The sequence below is a fragment of the Diabrotica virgifera genome, chromosome 1, assembly GCF_917563875.1.
Source record: "Diabrotica virgifera virgifera chromosome 1, PGI_DIABVI_V3a".
Taxonomy (NCBI): domain Eukaryota; kingdom Metazoa; phylum Arthropoda; class Insecta; order Coleoptera; family Chrysomelidae; genus Diabrotica; species Diabrotica virgifera.
In genome coordinates, this window is record NC_065443.1 from 285,770,729 (window position 1) to 285,795,759 (window position 25,031).

At 31.5% G+C, this 25,031-nt stretch overlaps 1 protein-coding gene across 1 annotated transcript in view; it reads right to left on the reverse strand.

The window, feature by feature from the left end:
* The window catches only part of LOC126893467 (angiotensin-converting enzyme-like), a 245,854-nt gene that overhangs the window by 171,491 nt on the left and 49,332 nt on the right, over positions 1-25,031 (reverse strand). The window contains exons 9-10 of the mRNA XM_050663701.1: positions 24,528-24,703; positions 24,429-24,468 (exon numbers count right to left, since the gene is read on the reverse strand). Coding sequence (XP_050519658.1) covers positions 24,429-24,468; positions 24,528-24,703 — 216 coding nt within the window. The remainder of the gene's footprint in view (positions 1-24,428; positions 24,469-24,527; positions 24,704-25,031) is intronic.

Below are 25,031 nucleotides of genomic sequence, written 5' to 3' on the forward strand. Positions count from 1 at the left end.
TTTATTTCAAATATATCTTATTATGTTCCTGTTTTAATGAAATTATAATAATTATAGTCGAGAATAATGTATTTTTTTCGTGTACAAATTATTTATTGTTATAGGTAAAAAATAATTATAACAAATTATTTATAGTTATAATAAATATTTCATGATTATGACTAATTTTGAATTATTCAAAAAATGGGTAGATTTGGGTTACCTAGATCAAATGTATTATTATTAAATTCCTTCCTCTCATTCTACTGAATTTTTGACCTATCACTTTGTTCGTGAAATAGTCTAATAAAATACCACTCGTGATTTAACTTATCTTATAAGTCTGTCTTTTATTTCTAAACTCAACTGAGTTGCTTAAAGACAATTCAATGAAATAAAATTATTTTAACATAATTTGTCCTGTCGCCAGGGGGGTACAACGGCCTTCTGTATTCAGATGGACTTACCCAAGTTTTTTTTATGTATTTTGACCCGTAGAACATGAATTTTTTGGGTAACAGTTGATGCGGATGTCGATAACATTTTTATAAACAAAGAAGTTGAGAAATTACATAACAGTGATTTCTCGCAAAACAAAACATTTTTTTGTATTTTTTGGTCCATTTTAACCAAAAAATGTTCCTACAAATGTTTTTACAAATTGTATGTAGGATGCATAGTTTTCGAGATAAACGCTGTTAAACTTTCAAAAAATCGAAAAATTCCAATTTTTGAATCCGAATAACTTTTGATTAAAAAATAAAATAGCAAATCCGCTTACCGCATTTGAAAGTTCAAGTCAAATTATATCGGTTTTAATTATTTGCATTGCTAAAAATTTATTATCTTATTGTTAAACAAAGCTATAAGCACATAGTGCTTGAGTGATGTTTTCAATGATTTCTCATTTAAAATCAAACGAGTAGGTAGAGTAAAGAATGGCCCAAAAAATACAAAAAAATGTTTTGTTTTGCAAGAAATCGCTGTTATATAATTCTTCAACTTCTTTGTTTATAACAATCTTATCGACATCCGGCTCAACTGTTACCCAAAAATTCGTGTTCTACGCCCCAAAATACATAAAAAAAAACTTTGGTAAGTCCATCTGAATAAAGGAGGCCGTTGTATCCCCCCTGGCGACAGGACTAAATATTCGAAAGTCAAATCGGTAGACAATAACAGTCGTTTTGAATCATCGTCATGGAAACCAAGATCGTCGTCATGCTAACTAATTATATTGAAAGTTTGGTTTTGACAACCTTGTCAAAGAATTAATTTGTGTATGTATTTTCATATTAATTAAATTAATTGATTAAGATTTGGTAATTTTTTAAAGACTCTTAAAAAAAATATTGTTCCTAACTTTTGCAGAAAGTCTCTTTTCCTCACTCGACTGCTTGCCGAACTCCCGCTTCGCATCGTTCGGCAAACTGCAGTCGCGTGCGGAAAAGAATGACTTTCTGCACTTGTTAGGAAAATGCCTATTACGGAAATACCGAAACAGGTCGATTTTATCATCCACGTATCTCCACCAATATAAGAACTGTTTAAATACGGGATGTTTAGAAATTGTTGTTTCAAGCTGGTTCATAAATATATGTGATAGCAATGGGCTTAGAGGATAACCCATAAAATAGAACTAAACATAATTAAACAAATAGCAGTAAAAAACGGCTATAACGAACAAACAGTTAACAAAATTTTAAACCAAAAACTCCATAAGAAAGCCCTAAAATTAGTGTATCCACCACCACAGAAAGAAACCAGTACCTTCTGCTCTCTCACATATACTGGCAGGATAATAACAAAAATAGCCAGATAGATAAAAAAAGAAAGGAATAACACCAGCTTTCAGAACTAACAACAACTTAAGCAAATATATTAAAAACAATAAAAGCCGAAAGAGAAAGCTACTACAGAGTGGTGTGTACAAACTAACTTGTGGTGACTGTCCGAAAACGTACATCGGTCAAACTGGCAGAACTTTTGACAAACGGACAGCAAAACACAAAAGGGCTTTCAACAATAGAAAAACAGACACTTCTACATACGCACTTCACCTTCTAGATCATAATCATTCTTTCAATGAAGAGTTTCAAATTCTACATATTCAAAATAAAGGCCTTAAGCTATCTTTTTTAGAATCTATGGAAAGTAATAAACTGAAAAATACAGATGTAATTCTGAATGACCAACTCGAGACAAACAGCTCCCCACTCCTCAACCTCTTCAGTTAAAGACTTAAATAGGCAAACGCATTGTAAACTATATCACTTGAGAAAGGCATTCTGCCGAAACAGCTGTAGTCACATAGTTGTAATAAATTTTGTGGAAGTATAGAAAACAAACGTTTTCAGTGTTTTATTGTTAGATATTTGATGATAACCCGAATTTATCTCTAGAAAATAACTATCTTTTTCGGTCACTATGGATAGACACTTCTATCTATGATAGTCAAAATATTAAACATTTTTGTATAATTCTAAGTTTCGTGAAGATAAAAACCTCGAAATTCTCAATTAAAAACGTATTGCCAATTATCGTGATAATTAACATGAATCGAGTTTGAGTTAATAATTTAATAGTATTTTAATCACAACAGTGGTGTTGAAATTTATATAATAATAAACAATACTGCTTATAAACCGGGAGATATTAACAGAACTTCAACCACGATTTTCTAAGTCCTGTCCTTTGCAATACTGGAAGGTTAGAAAAGGTACTTACAATTTATGGAAAATCCACGGGTTTACTGTGACTTTTCCTGTGAAAATTAGATTTTCCATGAAGAAAAAAATGGGGAGTTGCGATGAATTTCTGAGTCCTAACATATCCATAGAATGACAGGATACTATCAATTTTATGAAGAAAATTTTTTGGGCAGGATGGTTGCAAAAGGACTAAAGTTACACGATTTTCTGAGTCATGCCATTTTGGACATATCTCAAGAATTTTAATATATAGCTATTTACAAAGGGGCAGGATGGTTGTGTAGTTATTTCGTATAAAAAAATAAAATTTTAAGCCAGTAAAATTATTGCAGGTTGTTATACAAACATATTCATATCACAACAATTTTCTGAGTCATGCCATGTCAGGTATGCTTAAAAAACACTAATCTAAAACCGTCTACAATGTGGCAGGATAACCGCAAAGATATTTAATACATAAAAATAAATTTTTATATCGTTAAAAGAATCGTATCTACTGTATTAAATATTATTTTCCTGAGTAATGTCTCGGATTTTTACACACCTTTCAAATCTAATACCAAACTGTAACATATTTATTTTAAGCGATTAGATCATTTTTGTATCTAAGTAAACGTAATAAAAGTAATAGGAAGAAAATCAATAATTTTATAATTAATTGGTTATAGTAGGGATTGTACGTATTATACAGGGTGTCCAGAAACTCTTCTAACAATCGAAGCCCGGGGATTCCTCAGATAATTTTAAGAAAATTTAACTCAATTCACTTTGTCCGAAAATGCTTCCCATGGAAGCTAGAGCTCTTTAAAGATAGCGTATTCTAATTAGTTTTTCTTAATAGCTCCAGAAGACTTTTATTTAGAAAAACGAAAACTGGTACACCTATTTATCTTTCAGAGATAAATCGATTCCATCATTTGTCAATTTTTAGTACCGGTCATAGGCGTCCGTTTAGGGTAGAGAAACGGATATTTTATCCCATAACTTTTCTGTGTCTAACTTTTGAGCATTTTTGACACTGGATTATTAAACTATGGGGTATACTTGTACTAAAAGGTACTCTTGCTTTAAGTCGGTAGGATAAGTCGTGTTCTAGAAAAATCAATTTGAAAAATTTTTCGGTTTTTGAATTTAAAAAAAAAATTAAAAAAAAAACTATTTAGAAAAACGAAAACCGGTACGTTTATTTCTCTTCCAGAGATGAATATTTTATCAATTGTAAATTTCTAGTATCGGTTATAGGCGTCCGTCTTGGGTAGATCAACGGAATCTCATAACTTGTTTTAATTTTTAAGCATTTTTGACAGTAGAGTATTAGATTATAAGGTATTATAGTACTAAAAGTTACTCTTGCTTAAGTCGGTAAATAAATATACCGTTTTTTTTTAGTTTTTTCAAATTTTTCTTAAATTCAAAATACGAAAAATTTTGAAATTGATTTTTCTAGAAAACGGTGCATCCTACCGACTTACAGCAAGAGTAAGTACCGTTTAGTACTAGAATACCTCACAATTTAATAATATAGTGTCAAAAATGTTTAAAAGTTAAAGACAAAAAAGTTATGCGATAAAATAACCGTTGCCCTAGCCAAAACGGACTCCTATGACCGGTACTAGAGATTCGCAATTGATCGAATCAATTTATATCTGGAAGATAAAAAGAAGGACCAGTTTTTGTCTATCGAAATTCAAGCGTTCTGGAGATAAAAAATCATTACAAGGTGCCATCTTCAAAGAGCTCTAGCTCCCTTAGGAATTAGTTTTCCATTATATGAATTGTGTTAAATTGTCTTAAAATTATCTTAGGAATCTTAAAATTATATACAGGGCGTTCCATTTAAAAAAAATTGGGACACTCTGTCAATACGGGTAGTACTGTATATTAGAAAATATTTTTAAATTATGATCCTCTCTTTGCCCCACGTTTTACCTAAATAACTTTTTTTCGTATCTCTTACGACAAACGAGTAATTGGACTTTGTCAAACTAATGCCCCACCCTGTATACGAAATAACTATAAAACCATCCTGCCTCTTTGTAAATAGACTTATATTAGATTCCTGAAACATATGCAAAATGGCAAAATGACTCAGAACATCGTGGAACTTTTCACGAATTTTTTACAAATCTAGGACTCCTGCCGTCTTACAAGAACCGTTTAACCTTCCTGCCGAGTACCGAAAAATATTGATCAGGGTAACAATTTTCCGCATAATTTTCCAAGGGACAAGTATACTTAAACAGTAGGAGACGTCATGCCAAAATTTATTTATCATTTTGAAATAAATATGTTTAATTTATTTAGTTGGCAGGATCCAGAAAATCGTGAAAATTTCATTATTTTCCTTACATGTTTGTATACATATATCATTGTATAACTAGACCATATCGTAAAACCGTATTTTTATTTTTTAGGAAGATCTAATTTTTACAGGAAAATGTCACAGGAAATTTGTGGATATTTCCACAAATTGTAAGTACCTCGTTTACGCTTCCACTGTTGCAAAGGGTAGGACTTAGAAAATCGTGGCTGAACTTCTGTATAATATCTTCCGGTCTATTAACTCGTTATATATAGTGTGTGCATATTCACTCTCTCATTTGATAGATATATTCTCGATTTTAATAATTGAATTCTCAAAATTACTCGAATGAAGGACTCAATTTTAAATAATTTCAGTCTTCAATTTATTTGATGATTTTGTAAACACTCATACTTTTTATCCAAATATCTAGTAAAACATCTGATAAGTCAGTAAAAAAAAGTTTATTGAAGAAGGAAGATAAATCTAACAGGACACAGAAATAAGGAAAGATGTGTGAAAATACAATACAGAAGCTATTGCGTAATAATAGAGCGGGATGAAAACTTGAAAGCATTAAAAACACATCTAGCAGAAGGAATAAAAAATAATCATAAGCTCCGTGGTCCAAAAGGTGTGGTAACACAAAAGGCATGCCACAAATAACAATGACATACCAAATAAAATCCTTTAGTGGCAATTAGCTCTCGAAAGATATATCAGAAATAAAATCATCAGACATTGAAATAGCAATAAGAGAAATGATAAACTATATCTAGATTCAAATTCTATGTTCATGCAATCAAAAATGTAACAACTATTAATTTCATCACAGTCATAATCACGCATAAAATGGGTAACCTCACAATTCTTAAAAACCTGCTACATATCAGTCTTCTTTCCAACTTTCAAGTTAGAAAAGGGTTTAGTACCATAGATCCTCATTACGAAAATATGTATAAAGAAGGTAAACGAATACAGTCTAGATTTATGTTTGGCTTTTGTGTTGATACTATAAAAAATTATTTGATAGTGTTGAGATATGGGAGATAGAAATAGCTCTAAATAACACCAGAATAGACTCCAGGTACAGGCAACTCTTACACAACCTATTTATATAAAACAGGAAACATGAGAGTCGAATGGGAAAATAAAACAAACGAAACTAATCCGTAAATAGCAATCCGTAGAGGCGTAAGACAGGGAGATGTAATATCACCAAATCTCTTCACCTTAGCTCTGGAAGATTTTTTGTAATGGGAAGATATGGGTATCAGCATAAACGGAAAGAAATTCAATCACCTCAGATATTGCGATGATGTTCTTATTACAACCAACCAAGAAGAACTCGCCACAATATTGACTCAACTAGCACAAACATCAGAGAAGATATGAAGATGAAAATGAACATGAGTAAAACAAAAATCATGACAGAATAATTTTAAACCTAAATGTAAATAAACTAAATATTGAGGTTGTTGACGAATATATAATATAGGAACCAGGGTCAAATAATCAAAGCTAATAAAGAGAACCAAACAATTGAAGTACAAAAAAGAATCAGATTAGTGTGGGCAGCGTTTGGAAAGTTAAAATGCATACCAAACAGCACAAAGATACAACAGTACCTAAAAACCGGTGTATTGGATCAGTGCATCCTTCCTGTTCTGACGTATGGCTCAGAAACATGGACACTTAGAAAGGCCAACATAAACCAAATAGAAATAACTCAAATGGAAAGATCCATGTTGGAGGAAAAAGTGGAACCTCAGATAATATGGAAGGACGATATAGGGCTTTTCATTCACAGTCATTTGTTTCGAGCTTCTGTCACATGTCGTATGATCCGTGTATATTAATATTATACACAGATTATACAACATATGACAGAAGCTCGAAACAAATGACAATCGATGAAAAGCCCTATTGTAAAAACTGCAGAAACTCACTGGAAAAGAGCAGCCAAGGACAGAGAGATATGGAAATATTTGGGTAAGGCCTATTTCCAAAGTTGGATAGAAATGGGCAAAAGAATAATGGTACGAACGACCACACGACGTGCGGGAAAGTGCCACTTTCGGAAACGAAATGCGTGCGGGAAAGTGGCTGTTTTAGCACGGCTGTAGAAAAATTAATTTTCCAAAAAGAAGAACTATAGTATATAGCTATACTCCTTTATTTTTTTAAAGCTGTGTATCACCAAAATTATAAATGCATTTTTGGTCAAATTTAAAAACAATAAAATACTTTTATTATACTTGTTTATCACAAAAAAAAACAATTGTCTGTGGTTCCGTTGACTTCATACTTACACATCGGCTCTTAATCGGTTCACTTAACCGATGAACGATATAAAAATTATTAAAAAAAGAATGTGTGTGTACTTTGTACGCACGTAAGAAGTTATACTTCTATTATATGATTTCTTAAAAATAAATATACTTTAAACAGTTTGTTTTAATTTTTTTTAAACACCAAACTAATTTTGTGCTTACCGCTTTCAAAAAAATAAAAAAAGTATAGGATTGCACTGGATTCGAACTCACGAACTCTCGATCTCTGGCCGAATTAGTCGAGGCATTGAAGCACAAAAAAAAGGCATTGCTCTCGATTTTTGGCGCAGTAAGACGGATTTTAATGCAGTTTGGTGCGTTGGATTCGTGAGAATGTCAGGAAATTTTGTGAACTATTGTAATGAATAAGAAATCTGAAATTGCATTTGTGCATAAGAAAAATTCATTTCAAAAGTGCATTTTGAAATAGGCAATTATTATAAATTTGCAACCCGGTAAATAGTTGGGCAACATCCCAATTAGTTATTTTAATTATTTTTAATTATTTTTAATCATTTATAAGTCCATATAATAATAGTTTAAGATTTAATAACCATTAATAATAAACAAAAAAAATTTCCTTATGTGGGAATCGAACCAAGTACTAACAGGTCCGTAGCTAAATACACATACCGCTAAACTACGCAGACACTTGCTAGACAACGGCGATATTAGGTATAAACAAAACAAATTGGTAAGTAAAAATTTTAAAGATTATTTTTTAATGATTTTAACTTCCAATCGTATAGTAAGATATTTGATCACGTGTTTAATTCTGTCCAATCAGATTAAAATTATACTGAGAATTGTCTACTGTAGAAAATTCCCGATAGAATTTTTTTGTTTACCAATTTCCTAGTTTTGACAACTGTCACATTTAAGAAAATATCCATAATATACGTATTAAAAAATAATCTTACGAATATCACACGACAGTAAGAATAAATAAGAAAATAATGCTTCATTTTTACTCAAATTTGTTGTCATTGGGCAATAGCCACTCGAGCCCTGCGGGCTCTCGTGTCTATTGCCAGACAACAAATTTTCGAAAAACTGTCGCATTATTTTCAATTTATTCTCACTCTCTTGTGATATTATACCCGAAAATTACTACATACTTAAATGTATTATAAAATTAATATATTCCTAAATTTTAGAAGAAACGTTCGTAAATAGGTATTTTTTCCACACCTTTTCTGGACTGATAAATACATAAATTAAAACATTAAGTAACGAACTCCATACTGCCTGTGTGCGCAGATTACTAAAATTTCACCCTCAATGAAATCGCGCCTAAAGAAGTATAACTTCAAAAAGGCAGTATAACTATTAACTAACCTTTTTTGTTTGTCTTCCCACAAATTTTAAAACGCAACAACCATACATAACCAAACCGTCAACCGTCCACACCACAGCTGTGCTACAGCTGCCATATTGGATAATTTTTGACATGTCATTTGAACATCCAATCAGAACAAAGTTATAATGCGCATGCGCCCGGATCGTAGGTTTTAACATATAAAAATTCACCCTCATATCGCGCGTAAAGAAGTATAACTTCAAAAATCAATGAAAACACTGAAAAACTAATAGCGACAGAACCTGATTCGTAGTAATTTATTTTAGTATTTAAAAAAATATATGACCTTGTCTTTCAAAAAAGGCCGTAGAAAAAAAAGAACAGTTAATTTGGAATAATTTAAAGGTTAATGATTTTATGAAAACATAACAAAATGACTAAAAAGGAATAGTTTATTTTACCAAAAATACCAAACCATTTTGTTAAATTCTTGTTGTAGCCTTAAGGGGGAAAGGTATCGTTTGAAGTTAACATTTAAAGTTAATTTTTATGATATTTTTAAACTATGATACAATTATGTTATTTTTAAATTAAACAAGCATATTAAAAATAATTTAGAGAATATTCAAAAAAATTTTCAAGGAAAAATACTGAAAAATATGCCAACAGTGGCAAGTTTTTAGAGACACCTCAAAAAAATGGATTTTGCGGTGTACCAGAACTCATCACTGGATTATGTGAAATAAAAAATTCAAAAAGATTTTATTAGCTTATGAGTTTTTTGAGGTAACGCTGTCGAGTTTTTTATTTTTAACGATTTTTGAGTTCTTGGTATCACTCGGAGTCAAACAAACAAAACTCTTTGTAACAAATGAGTGAAAATCAATATATTTATTATTTCTAAACCAAAAATAGGCACAAAAACAATTATGTCGACAGCCTTACCTCCCGAAATGTTTAAATAAAATCGGTGCAAAATTTTAGGCGGATTGGTCGAGTAGTTTTTGAGTTACAATGTCTTTGAAAAAACAGTTTTGAGAAAAACGCGTTTAAAGTTTTGACAACTTCGTTTGCGTGTTCTTGTTTTGATCCTCAGTTTTACTTCGAAAAGTCTTATTTAGAATATTGAGTAAATATTTATCGTCGTATATGTCGTCGGTTCAGAGTGCTGGCACTGCGCTCCGTATTCTAAGTGAAAAATAAGATTGTTTTGCCTTCGCATTGCAACTGAATAAAAAATATGAAAAAAAAATTTTTAGGAAACGCTTTTCTTTAGTTCCGAGTGACTAAAATTAAAAATATTAAAAAATCAACTAAAAAGCAAAAAATAAAAAAAAATTGAAAAAATCCAACACATTCGTCAAAGAAAAGCGTGGTGCGTCTTCATCGAATAAACGGTTTTCGCCCCACGCTTTTCTTTGACGAATGTGTTGGATTTTTTCAATTTTTTTTTTTATTTTTTGCTTTTTAGTAGATTTTTTAATATTTTTAATTTTAGTCACTCGGAACTAAAGAAAAGCGTTTCCTAAAAATTTTTTTTCATATTTTTTATTTTTTACTTTTTAGTCTTACACTTTTCAACCATTAAAATATATCGTCATGTTTATTAAAATATGTATAAAACATATGATGAACACACATGAAAAGTAGTCGGAATCGGCAAAAAATTTGGAACACTATTGTTTATTTATGAAACATAACGTAAACAATTAACGTGAAAAGTGAAATTATGTATAGTTCATACAATTAGCTACAATCTGTATTGTTTATTTATGAAACAACGTAAACAATTAACGTAAAAAGTGAAATTATGTATAGTTCATATAATTAGCTACAATCTGTAAAAGTTTTAAGTTTCTTCATTGTAAAAAACAAGAGAATTTAAGCATTTTCTGGTAAAATCGTTTTTATATTTAAACAATTAACAAACATAAAAAAATTATTGACTATTCGTGTATTGTTCCCGCGAATGCATATGTCTGCAAATTTTTAGTCATTTGCATTGAAGAAAAGGCAGTAAAATTAACGTCCAAAAATTTGACCCAAACGATTGAACTAAAGAAAAGCGTTTAATTAATACGCCAAAACGAATTCTAATGTTAATTGTAGCACAAAACGTCTCCACCGGTGGTTTTTCTAAGACTACGATAAAAACACGAATTTTTTGAATTCGAGTTTTGGGTGAGGTTCTGTTTCGTATTGTATTGAAATTTGACACGAATAAGTGCCGATTTTTGTATAAACAAATATATTTTTGTTCAGTATTTCGTTATAAGCGTTCAAAATTTGAAACTTTATTGTTTATTTATGAAGCACAACGTAAACAATTAACGTAAAAAGTGAAATTATGTATAGTTCATATCATTAGCTACAATCCGTAAAAGTTTGAAGTTTCTACATTGTAAAAAACAAGAGAATTTAAGCATTTTCTTAAGAATTTAAGAATGTGTGTAACTTATTAAATTTAAATTAAAATACATTTTACTGCTGTCAGAAACCAGACAAAAATGTTTATATCACAAATAATCATTGATTTTCGCTTAAATTGAATGTTAAAACTTCCAAGAGGCAGGTTTCTGGCGGGAGCTGGCTTGAATATTTTTTAATTTAATCGAAAAGCAATGTTTATTTCTAAAATACACATTTTTTTCTGTTTACGGGCAACTGTAAAATGTATTCTGGGTTAAATAAATTACATACATTCTTCTTTTTTGTCAAATAATTTAATTAAAAAATTATTTTTGGACACCTGTACAAATAATTATATAAATTTTTATATTACTGAATAAAGAATTGAATGACCTTTCAAATGAGCTATCGCATGTCCCCTATTCTCATTTAAAAAAATCATCCATTACGTCATCGCGCCCAGATGGATGACGTCACTAGTATGAAATATATGCCAAAATATCGTAATTTAAAATAAAAATCGACCTCTTTCGGGATTTTTCCTTAAAGTCGCCTTTTTACGAAATAACGAATTTATTCTTTTCATTTGCATCGTACTGTATAAACAAATATATGAGTGTTCAAAATTTAAAACTTTATTGTTTATTTATGACGCATAACGTAAACAATTACCGTAAAAAGTGAAATTATGTATAGGTTATATCATTACCTACAATCCGTAAAAGTTTCAAGTTTCTACATTGTAAAAAACAAAAGAATTTAAGCCTTTTTCCATTAAAATCGTTTTTTTATTTAAACAATTAATAAACATAAACAAAAATTTTTTGTTGTCTATTCGTGTATTGTTCCCGCGAATGCATATGTCTGCAAATTTTCATTCATTTGCATGGAAGAAAAAGTAGTCAAATTAACATCCAAAGATTTGACGCAATCTATTTAAGTAAATAAAAGCGTTTAATAAATTACATACATTCTTCTTTTTTGTCAAATAATTTAATTAAAAAATTGTTTTTGGACACCCTGTACAAATAATTATATAAATTTTTATATTACTGAATAAAGAATTGAATGACCTTTCAAATGAGCTATCGCATGTCCCCTATTCTCATTTAAAAAAATCATCGATTACGTCATCGCGCCCAGAAGGATGACGTCACTAGTATGACATATATGCCAAAATATCGTAATTTAAAAATAAAATCGACCTCTTTCGGGATTTTTCCTTAACCCTGGATTGCTACACTTATTTTCTAAACTCAATCTGCTACATCGAGGTACAGTGGTACCCCAAATAAAATCGACCTAAAATATTTATATATGTATGTTTTAAGAACTTATGACAAAAACAATCTTAAGATAACATGCTAAGAATTTATTTTGTATACAAAAATATTTTATTATATTATTATTCACAAGTTTATTTTCATATTTTCTACACCCACTACAGCAAATTGGTGTAACTTACAAACAAGGTTGGGGTACAAGTGTACCCCAGGTAGCATTCCAGGGTTCAAGTCGCCTTTTTACGAAATAACGAATTTATTCCTTTCACTTCCATCGTACTGTATAAACAAATATATGAGTGTTCAAAATTTAAAACTTTATTGTTTATTTATGACGCATAACGTAAACAATTAACGTAAAAATTGAAATTATGTATAGGTTATATCATTAGCTACCATCCGTAAAAGTTTCAAGTTTCGACATTGTAAAAAACAAGAGAATTTAGGCCTTTTTCCATTAAAATCGTTTTTTTTTATTTAAACAATTAATAAACATAAACAAAAATTTTTTGTTGTCTATTCGTGTATTGTCACCACGAATGCATATGTCTGCAAATTTTCATTCATTTGCATGGAAGAAAAGGTAGTCAAATTAACATCCAAAGATTTGACGCAATCTATTGAACTAAATAAAAGCGTTTAATAAAAATGGTATACATTTTTATTTTTATTAAATATTTATTATTCCTTAATACAAAAATCGGGTTTTCAAGTATGATGTTTCCCACAGACACTTCAGCTTTTCATGTAGTATGAAATGTATCAATGAGCTTATTTCACAAGGAAAGAAAAGTTTTCCTGTAGTTGGCTGTATACCATCAATCACAAAAATTGGAATAAATCCTTTGTAAAAGGTATAAAATTTATTAAAATCCCTAAAGGGCTACATCAGAACAAAACGTTTTCGATTTTATTTCAAAATAATCATCTTTTGTTCAGATGATGATTGTCAACAACGTTTTGTTCTGATGTAGCCCTTTAGGGATTTTAATAAATTTTATACCTTTTACAAAGGATTTATTCCAATTTTTGAGCTTATTTCATTGTTTTACCCTCTCTATACCTCTGTGGTTACAAGGGTCAAGATCGGCTAAGTATAGAGAGGACGGATCGTGGTCTTAAAACTTAAATAACAGATTAATATGTACTTTACGTAGTAATATCATCAAGTATGAGAGAAAATACAAAAACATGTAGGTCTTTGTAATTGTTTTCAGAGATATTTTATTTTTTAACTTTTGCGTATTTTTTAGGTCGTTACACGATAATCCCAACTTATATATAAATAAAAATGTTAATAATTTAAATATTGAATAAATAATTATTATCAATATTGATTGAGTATCTATTGTTTTTTTTTTAATATGAGTCTGTAAGTGAGTGTTTATCATCACTTGTTGTGAAGTCTTAATACAGAGATTAAGCAAACGAAAAGTCAAGAAAGATGAAGAAGATATCTTCGAACTGGAAAAGGCAAAATGGCTGCTCACTGAAACTTATTGTGTACAGGGTGAGGCAGATAAAGGGCCTATTAGAAATATCTCAAGAACTCAAGTTAAGAAAATGATAAAAATCGGAATACAGGGGTTTTGAGGTGTGAACTATTTAATGAAAATATTTTGGTCTCTTTGCTACTTCCGGTTATACCGGAAGTTAGTTGTAACTTCGTTTTTTTAAAGGGACACCCTGTATATTTTTACATTTTTGGATTCTCCTTGATTTCTTCTTTCTTAAAATATAAGTTTTTGTAATATTATACAGAGTAGGTTAAAAGATAATTACGTTTTTTTTTTATTAATCTCGTAGCAAAATTCACACCCTGTAGAATTGTAGTAGTTTGACATAATAAACTCTGTTTATGTTCAAATGATTTTTAAGATAGTCTACAATGTTAAGAATTATTGGTATAGCTAAATTTTTCCTTTTTTGTATAAAGGGTTGGTCGAAACTCAGAATGAGTATTTTCTGAGTTTTCTTAAATGGAACACTCTGTATTTTAGTATTGTAATGAAATGTTATTTTAGGATATTTTTTAATTTCTTAAGCAATCCCTATACCTAACTGCTTCAATTTGTGAGTTATTGGTGATTCAAGCCAAACATTAATTGCAACACAAAATACCTGAAATTTTATTAGGTTGGCCGTAAAAATATTCAATCACAAATAATTTTTCGGAAATAAATACATACTAATCGAGACTGATACTTAAAATTGTCAATAATGGTTGAGCTATCAAAATATCTTCGTAGTTAAGATTGTTGGTGCGATTAACAATTAAGCACAAATTAAAGCAGTTGGGTATAGGGAATGCTTCAGAAATTAAAAAGTACATACCATAAAATACCATTTCACTACAATACTAAAATATAGTGTGTTCCATTTAAGAAAACTAAGTAGACCATATTAAAAATCATTTGAACATATAAAGGGATTTTTATGTAAAACTACTACAATTCTACAGGGTGTCAATTTTGCTACGAAATTAATAAAAAAAACGTAATTATCTTTTAATCTACCCTGTATAATATTACAAAACCTTATATTTTAAGAAATAAGAAATCGAGGAGAATTAAAAAATATAAAAATATATAGGGTGTCCTATTTAAAAAAACGAAGTTACAATAAACTTCCGGTATAACCGGAAGTAGCAAAGAGACCAAAATATTTTCATTAATAGTTCACACCTCAAAACCCATATATTCCAATTTTCATAATTTTCTTTACTTTAGTTCTCGAAATATTTCTAATAGGCCCTTTATCTGCCTCACCCTAATATATGTGGAGTAAATACTCAAATAATTCGTGAAGTTACGGAAGCAAGAAAGGCATTTTCTAAAAGGAAATAAGTTACGTTACCGAAAGAAGTGAAGAGATTATCTAGGGACGTACAGAAGGGGACCTATGAAGAAAAAATCGACCATGTATCTAAAAGTAAGAAAGAAGAAGAAAAATAAAGTATAGCGTTTTAGGTAAAATATAAAATTTATCAACAGGTTTTTTATTTAGAAATACTATGTTTTCGTAATGTAAAGTGTATAAAGGGATAAACACTAAATAGAAAATAAGAATGAGGGAGACACTTGTGGTCTAAATAGCAAGAGATAAATCACTAATTAGTAAAAGAAGTATCGGTTGACCGCGCAAAAAAAGGAGTGACAGCCTTCCCTAGAGGTATCTCTGAAGATACTAAGACTGTGCGGAGTTCTTCACTAGGAAGCCTATACCAGGATATACCAGACAAAATATTATAGTAAAGTCTTACCTGTATGAAATATGTCAGATGGATATATAATAATAATTATTAATATTACATACGTTCAAACACAAGCATTCAAAAGCAATATTTTTTTTATCATTCAATGATTTATATGGAAACAGTATAAATTAATTAAATTTCTATTTCTATAGATTAATTAAACTGTTAGTAATAATATGTTTTGATTATAGGAAACAATAGAAATTATTGCACATTACATAGAATCCTTAATTTTTTATTGAGTGTGTTAGTGTACATAAAGATAACCGATATCGCGCTCGTTATTTGACGTTCTTATATAATATTTCGTAAATATGCAACTAGTAGAGAAGTCCATATGGTTCAATAAACCCCCTTTCCTGTGGATCTCACAACAGCGTATAACAGAGTCCACCTAAAAGACATAATAACTGAAAGACGAAACTGACATGGAAGGAATATCTGGACGCCAAGTTGAAGAAGACCGCTGCAGCTTACTGGGGGTGCAGAAGAGCTTTCGGAGCCAAATGGGGTCTGCAGTCGAAAATTCTGCATTGGATATGTAAATCCATGATAAATCCTATACTGACGTATGCGGTAATCGTGTGATGACCCCGGACTAGACTGTCTTCAGTCAAGGTCCAATTGGCTCACCTACAGCGGTTGGCATGCGTTGTTATTTCAAGAGCCATGAGAATCACTCCCACAGTAGCTCTAGATGTTTTGCTGGATTTACCTCTTCTACATCTCATTGCAGAGCACGAAGCCATGATGGCAGCCTATCGACTCAACTGCTCTGGATACTGGTTGGGAATGAATGGGCGGATGGGTCATTGTGACATTTGGAGAGAGGCTATCGAGTGTTGTCCTGTACTTTCTATGGTACAGGACAGCATGACCCCTCAATTTGAGATCTGATCCACCTTGTTGGTTCAATTTTCTGACCGGGATAAGTGAGTAGAACAAGAAACCACACTTATCTGTCGGAATGGGCTCACCTGGTTTACAGATGGGTCTAGAATTGACGAGCGGGCAGGTGCTGGAGTGTATGGTAGTGGAGCCGGATTTGAGTCTAGCCAGGCACTCGGCTCTCATGTATCAGTCTTTCAAGCCGAAATCTTTGCGATACTGGTATGTACTCAAGAGACTACAGGCAGGGATGGCTCAGGCTCAGCACCATCTCTATCTGCTCTGACAGCCAGGCAGCGCTAAGGGCTTTGGAATTGGCTATCCAACGGTATATAAATCGTCTCTCTAGCTCATTTAGTTTCAGAGATAACAAAACGAGGCCGTAGGACAACACGAGAGCACGAGAGACGACATTAAGCACACGAGAAGAACGAGCGAAAATTGTACTAACATCCGTGAAAATATGAAGTTTTTAACTTTACGATTACTATTTTTAATGTACAAAAATATTCCAAAATTTTGCCGAAGGACCATGTCTCTGGTATAATAATCAAAATTTTGGCGGAGGCGCATATCTGGTATAATTAAAATTTTGGCGGATGCTCTTGGTGGAGGCGCATCTCTGGAATAATAATTAAAATTTTTCTCGAAGGCGTGTATCTCTGCTATAATAATCAAATTTTTCGCAAACAACTGGCGCAAGAACACTTCGCTCTCTATCTCAATAGGTTCGTCCGTCAGTTTACTCTTTTTAATGCTTTTAAAATTTTACCAAAATACAGAAGCATAAAATCAAAGGCTATTGTTAATCAAAAAATTTTTCTATAAAATATTTTGTAGAACACCTACGTTTTTTAGAGTTTATACAATTATTCTAGAGAAAAGCAACTGCCGAAAGGCCACATTTACTCGAAGTCAATTGCTCGAATAAAAAAGAAAATTGTATATCTAAAATATTTATTCACAATAGTACAAAATATAGACATAAGAAAGATTGTATAATAGGACAAATTATATGATATTCCACGTATACAAATCGTATATTAATTTATGCTGAAAACATCTTTATTATAAATCTTAAATATGTTTGAGCTTTGGAAATATAATAAAAATAACGGCGGAAATTTATTTCCGCTCTAGAGCAAGAACAAAGTTTAAACGAACTAAAAATTGAACAGTGTGGTCCTTCTCAGAGGCATTTTTCAGTATGTCACAAGTGACTGCAAAAAAGGTAAGTCCGTGATAATACACATTTATAACATTTATTATAATCTGACATTTAAGTTAAATGTGACAGTTGTCAGAATCGTAATCAGCCAAATATAAAAAGGGTATTGCAGTTTAACCCTTTAATTTACAATTTGGTATAAAAACAAATCAATTGTGTTTATTGCATTTATAAAATGGTATTTACTTTGATTTGTATAGTCTTATAAATTGTACAGATTTTGGTCGTATATATAATTCGTAAATCATTTTTTGTTCGACTATAGCGCCATCTATCAACAATTAGAATTAATGTTATAACAAACTGTGATCACGGACGTATCTTTTTTCTGTCACTTCCAAATTAATGCGTTAGAAAGAAATCGAAAAACTGTGATGCACTGAAAGATGCCTCTGAGAACGAGTATCCATAAGTGTCAATCAACCTCAAAATTGTCATAGAAGATATAGAGATAGTGTTGATAGGTTATTGCGTTTAATAAACAATTATTATGAACCACAAATTAATATCTGTGATTATATACGTGGAATATCACATAATTTGTCCTATTAAATTTGCCTCTCTTATATACCTACAAATTTTGCATTACTGTGAATAAATATTTGGACATATAATTTTTTTTTGTTCGAGCAATTTGTATTTCTATCAATTTTTATATCGAGCAATTCATTTTCGAGCAGTTGATTTTGAGTTATTGATCTCTAGCAATTGCGTTCGACCAATTGATCTAGAATTAAAATTATGCCACATTATCTAATTATGAAACATTATCTAAGGTGCAACGAAGTTCACCGGGTCAGCTAGTTTATAATATTTTTACTGATTGAAAGAAATTTTCTTTAACAGGATTTGCTATTTCAGTGACCGATGATATGTTAGTGATAAGCCCTTGAAGAAACGTCAACCTCACCACCCAAAATAATCATCAATTGTCCAAAAAATATAAAAAGTATCGAAAACCTCCACATTTCACCCTCCGTAACTCTGGAACCGTTGATTTTATAACAATTATGGATAGGACCATTTTGTTTTAAATTTTATGCAGAACGTTTTTGTATGGAACATTGTTTACGCTTACACATAGTTTTAGAAATATTGACGAAAAACGTAAAGAAACTACTAATCTACCGACTTCTCCCCCATCTCCCCCCAAACCGGACGCTCAAAATGGTGTAACTTTTTACTAGAACAATTTGGTATTGGAGGAAAACTTTTACTTTGGATGTCTGGGTTAGGCCTTTTTTTGGACCAATTATACTATACTACCTCCGTAACTTTGGAACCATTCATTTTAGAAGGATTATGTATAGGGCCTTTTTTATTTCAAATTTAATGTAGAACATTTTTGTATAGAAGTATAATGGGATTTATCTCATTATTTAGATATTTTAGAAATCCTTTAATTACCTTAAAGTATTCGTTAGATATTTATTTATAAAACAATAAATATTACGCCTATTTGTTATAATAATTGCAAAGTAGAACACCTTAGTTAAAGTCCACGTTTTGCTTACTCAACAAGGTTGTGATTATTCATTTTGACACACTAACGAGAATATATACAAACATATTTACAAAACGAAGTATTTGATAAATATGGGAACACGATCAGATTTGAGTCATTAGTGGGTCGGTCGAATTAGTTAGTTAGGCTTGGGAGGTTGCTGCCGTTAGAGCAGAATAATGTCACCTATCAACTGAATACATTTATATGGTATTAGTTTAACCAAATAAAGGAGTTATGAGTATATAGTGTATTCCTGATAGTCAACCCCATCACCAGTATAGTAAATATCCAGTTACCACCATAGAAGGTTGTTCATGCTAAACCTTATAGTTTTAGAAATATTGACGAAAAACGTAAAAAACTACGAATTTACCGACTTCTCCCCCAAAAACCCGACGCTCAAAAAACCCGACTTTTTCTGAACATTATATGGATCATATAGAATAATTTGGTGTTGAAGGATAACTTTCACTTTGGATGTTTGGGTTATGTCATTTTTTGAATCAATTCTATCATACTAATTATGAAAAATGATAAATTTGTAATTCGGAAAAAATTGACAGAAATAAGTTCAATTTTGCTACCAGTGGATTGTTGGGCTCACTGCATGCGAATATCATAACGACGTTGGTCTCAGAGGCACCTGATGCCCAAGATGGGCCTGATCTCCTGCAAACTCCTTCCTCGGGGTTTTAGTGGTCACTGAACACTAATATCCGACCGAGGCACATCCGAGCTCATTATTCGAATTCTGAACTATAGACAAAGATCTGATCTTGTAAAAAAATGTTTCAAGTGCTTTCCTCACTTTTTCGATTCTTAATAGAATTTCGTTTTTGGGTTACACTAGCTGTTGATATTGGCTCCCAAATATTTTTTGAAAATTAGCTGTTCTATTATATTATGTTCATTGTTATACAAATGCACGTTTAATATTATTTTTGAAAATGCTAGAATTTTAGTTTTCAAAACATTTAGATTTAAACTGAACATTTCGCTATGACGAACTACCTAATTTATTATAGTTTGTAGTTCTTATGCATTGATTATATTAGGTTTATATCATCAGCGTATCTGATGTTATCTATGCTGGGCCCGGTATTATTGTTTCCACCTTGTATCTGATCTAATGCTTCTCTAAATATATATTCCAGATACAGATTAAATAATAGCGGTGATAAAACGCAACCCTGTCACACTCCTCGTCGGATTCGTATATCTTCGGATGTTGTGTGCTCTATTTAAATTATGTATTGTTGTTATTTTGGGGGAATATAGTTAGAAATAATTCTTAAGTCTTGTTCAACAATTAAATTTCTCCTCAGATTTTCGAACATTTTTTGATGGTTTACGTAGTCAAATGCTTTTCGATAACCAATAAAACATGATTACACAGCCCATCAAAAAAATGTTTGTCTTGCTGCTGAAAAAATCAACTGATTTTGGTTAATTCATATGTGCTGATTCCAAAAATAAAAACTTTTTCTTTGTATCAGCTCTAGTTTTCGAGATATGACATACTAATCCAATACCTAAATATTCTTACATTTCTCTATATTCCACCACTATAATTTCAATGTGTTTATAGAAAGAAACCAAAAAATCATTTTGACGATGGGCTATTTCTGTCTTGTGAATATAAAGGGAATTAATCATAACAATCGACATACGTGGACATATCCTAACCTGGATTCAGCAATAAGACCAATTCCACGTCAGGTTGAGCAGATACCCATTCCAATATTTAGCAGTCTACCTATGTTCCAGAGGATAATATCGAAACGTTATCTGACGAACTACAGACTAATAGATTTGAGGAAGACTTGGAAGAAGAATTTGATTTTGAAGGGGATTTAACACGTCCTGAGCGCTTTACTCAGGAAGAGCTAAGCGATGCTATCAGAGATTTGAACCTTCCGTAGGATTCTTCCAAGTTACTTGCCTCCAGACTAAAGGAAATGAATCTTCTTTACCGAGACACCAAAATTATGTACTACCATAATAGAGAAAAAGATCTTTGGCCTTTTTTTTCTCAGCAAGAAAATATGGTTTTTTGTAACAATATTAAAGGACTGTTAGAAAAAATGGGCGTATCCAGATCACTGGCGTCTTTTTATCGACAGTTCCAAACGAAGTTTAAAGTGTGTCCTTCTACATAATGGCAACAAATATGGAAGTATACAAATTGGGCATTCTACAAAAATGAAAGAAGAATAATATAAAACAATATCGCTGATGCTAAAAAACATCAAGTATGACCAACATCAGTAAGCGATCTTTGTTGATTTTAAGATCGTGAACTTTCTAAAGGGACAACAAGGTGGCTATACAAAATATCCAGGTTTCCTGTGTCTTTGGGATAACAGGGCTTGGGACCAACACTGGAGTAGAAAAATGTCGTTCTATGGATGCTTTAGTTCAAGGAGAAGCTAACATAGTTAAAGAAGCATTGGTCGACCGAGAGAAAATAATATTACCTCCGTTACATATTAAACTAGGGCTGATGAAACAATTTGTTAAGGTACTAGACCAGAATCGTCCTTGTTTTGAATACTTGTCTAGCAATTTCTTGCACTTAGTAAAGAAAAATTGAAAGCCGAAATAGTTGATGGGCCTCAGATACAACTTATAAAAGATTCGCATTTTACAGAATCGATGACTGAAATTGAATGTAAAGCATGGTGCTCTTTTGTGAAAGTTGTGGAAAATTTTCTTGGAAACAATAAATCGGAAAATTACCGGGATATAGTGAAAGAAATGCTCAACAATTTTAACAAACACGGTTGTCATATTATGAGCACCTTCACAGCCACTTAAACCGTTTCCCAGAAAATCTTGGTGACCTTAGTGAGGAACAAGGGGAACGCTTTCACCAAGAAATCAAAACGATGGAAGAGAGGTATCAGGGGAGATGGGACACTCACATGATGGCAAATTACTGCTGGAGTCTTCAAAGGGACCGTCCTTTTAAAGACTTTGCAAGAAAATTATAAAAGGAAGTTTTAAGGTGACGGCGAATAACAGATTTGTGATGCGATTCTGGTTATGTTAAATGAAAAGTTAAGTTTTTTTAGCAGATATGTGTGATGATTTTTGTAAGTATATTGTTGTACAATAGACATCTTACTTTTTATTCGTGTTTTGTTTATTTGATGGGTAGCAGCACTACTTATATGTATATAGAGCTGCGTTAAATTACCCCATATGTCAGCAACGTGATCTGTTGTCGTATTTTCTGAAAACGATCTGGTGTAGCAAATCTGGTGGCATTTTTTGGATTCGGCAGACCACACTACCTAGAAACAGTAAAAAAATTTCCGGCAGCAAACTGTGTGTTTACCAGTGTTATACATCTGCATTTTGCATCGTTGTGTTAACGCATTTAAGACAAAAAGAGCTTATTGCGTTCCAAATCCGTTTCGAAATCCGAATTGAGTGTCGCCCATCCGAAACTAACACCTCACACTTTTTATAAATTCGTGTATTGATGATTTTAAGAAAAGTTTTAAGGGCACGAGACATCAAGCTTAATATTCGATAGTCATGGAATTGTAAGAAATTGGGTTTCTTGGTAATCTTACGAATGTTAATTTTAGCCAGTCAGATGGTATTTTACATGTGTCGTGTACCTTATTGATTAGCTCTGATATAGTTGTTCCATTTTATCTTTTCCCATGTATCATGATTCATTTTCAAACAAATTAAATATCAAAACATAAAGCAATACGTACGTCGATGTGTATATACATTGTGTACACTATATAGGTACTATATACTACACACATCGACGTACGTTTCACTTTATGTTTTGGTTTAAATTATTTGAAAATGAATCATGACGCATGGGCAAAGATAAAATGGACCAACTATATCAAGTCTAGCTTCGTTGTCTGCATTACATAGATTCCATTTTTCTGAGCTTTTTCTGTATAAATAATTTCTTCTCCGAATATTTCTGAACCTTTTTCATTTATTAGATCATCCGTAAATGGTGGAGCACAAAGTGCTCGTCGTCAAAAAGTGTCTAAATATATTCTTTCGATCTCTCCAGTTTGTCTTCTGTAAATATATTCATGTACAGTAGACTCGCGATTATCCGAGTCTCGGTTATCTGAGCCCCTCGGTTAACCGAGGCAAAAGTCATAACTGGTGAGTTACAATTTTCAACCTTGGCGCAACATCGCCGCCTCAAAAACAGGAATGAAGCTTACGCAAAAATCAATCAAATATTTTTAAACAGTAATATTAATAAGGTAAATGTTTTTATCTTTTATAGACCGTAAAAGTTATTAGTTTTGTGATTAAAATATCCACAGTTATGGTTATTTACATGTTTTTCTATCAACATAACCAATCTCAGTGTTAACCGAGGTTTTCAATATCCGATGTAGTCACGGTCCCAGATACCTCGGATAATCGCGAGTCTACTGTATTTCGTTATTTTTTAATATTTTATCTTGTTTTCTTCTGTGTCTACCTATCATTTCTTTTACATCTTTTAGACATCAAAGATATCTTATTTCCTCTGAAGTTGTTCAATTTCTAGGCATTTTTTTGCCATCCAGATTTCTTTAGGTTCTCTGCACTTTTTTTTATTGATTTTATTGATTCGTTTGTATTTTATTAGGTTTGTTTTATGTTTTCGCCTTACGTTTATGAAAGCCATGATATCTTGAGTTATCCGTCCTTGTTTTCTGTTGTTTTTAGTGAACTCGATGTCTTCTTCATGTATAATTGTTATTTTCGTTGTAAGAGCAGTCCATATGACTTCAACATCTATGTATCGTTTCTATTTTTTCTTAACCTTGAGATATATTTCTTCTTTCCTTTCAATCTTAGTCCGTTGTAAGATGTCTATTTTGCTTGTCATTTTTTCTCTTTTAACTTTCAGAAATATTTTTAGTCTAAAATCTATTTTCTTGATTTTCATCGCTATTGAGGTCAAATCCAGGGTATGTTTTCTTAGATTTTATGTTCTTTTTGTTAAGTTGTGGTCGAACAAAATGAAGTTATTTTGATTCCTAACAATTCTATCTTGTCTGTCTGCAGGTGATTTTCGAGTGTATAGTAACTGCTTTTTCCAATGCATAACTTCTGTTATTGAGTTTTTTTGTCTTATGGAAAAAAATATCTATACCAAATTTAAATAAAAATATTCGTTTAATATCATATAATACATATTAATTTAAACCTTCCTGAAATTTAGCTAATTATTATGTGGATTCCTTGGGCTTATCCTTTGAGACTAACTCCTGCCTAGTCCTTACGCATACTGCAATTAAAACAGGCATATTAGTACTACCATATTGTATAGAAATAAATAATATCTACCTCTTTTGCTCTTTTCCCAACCAACTTGAACTCCATTTTTGGCATTCTCTTGCTTCAACCATTTGGTAAGAGGTTTAAAATATTCCAAAATTCCACTAGCGTCCATGGTTCTTTGACCTGTCAAAGCTTCCATTGCATCCGGCCATGGTTTAGAAGCACCCATTTCAAGCATTTTCCTACAAGTACAAAGGAACAGTTAGTAAACAAGACTTTGTTCCAATGCAACTATTTATCAATAATGAGCTGATAACAAAAGTTACCCATTTAAAATACCTGGGATGTTAGATAAACGAGACATTAAATCCTGATAAAGAAATTAAAACTCATAAAAGTTGGAAGAGGAAAATCTATAATACTTAGATGCTCTGCAATTCTCAACTGAACTTACAACTAAGAATCAAGTTCCTAAAATATGGATGTAAAACCCGGATCATAAAGGTTAATATGATGGGGTCCCGGTGAAATCGTAACTATTTTAATCTCCCCTCCTAATTACAGGCCAAT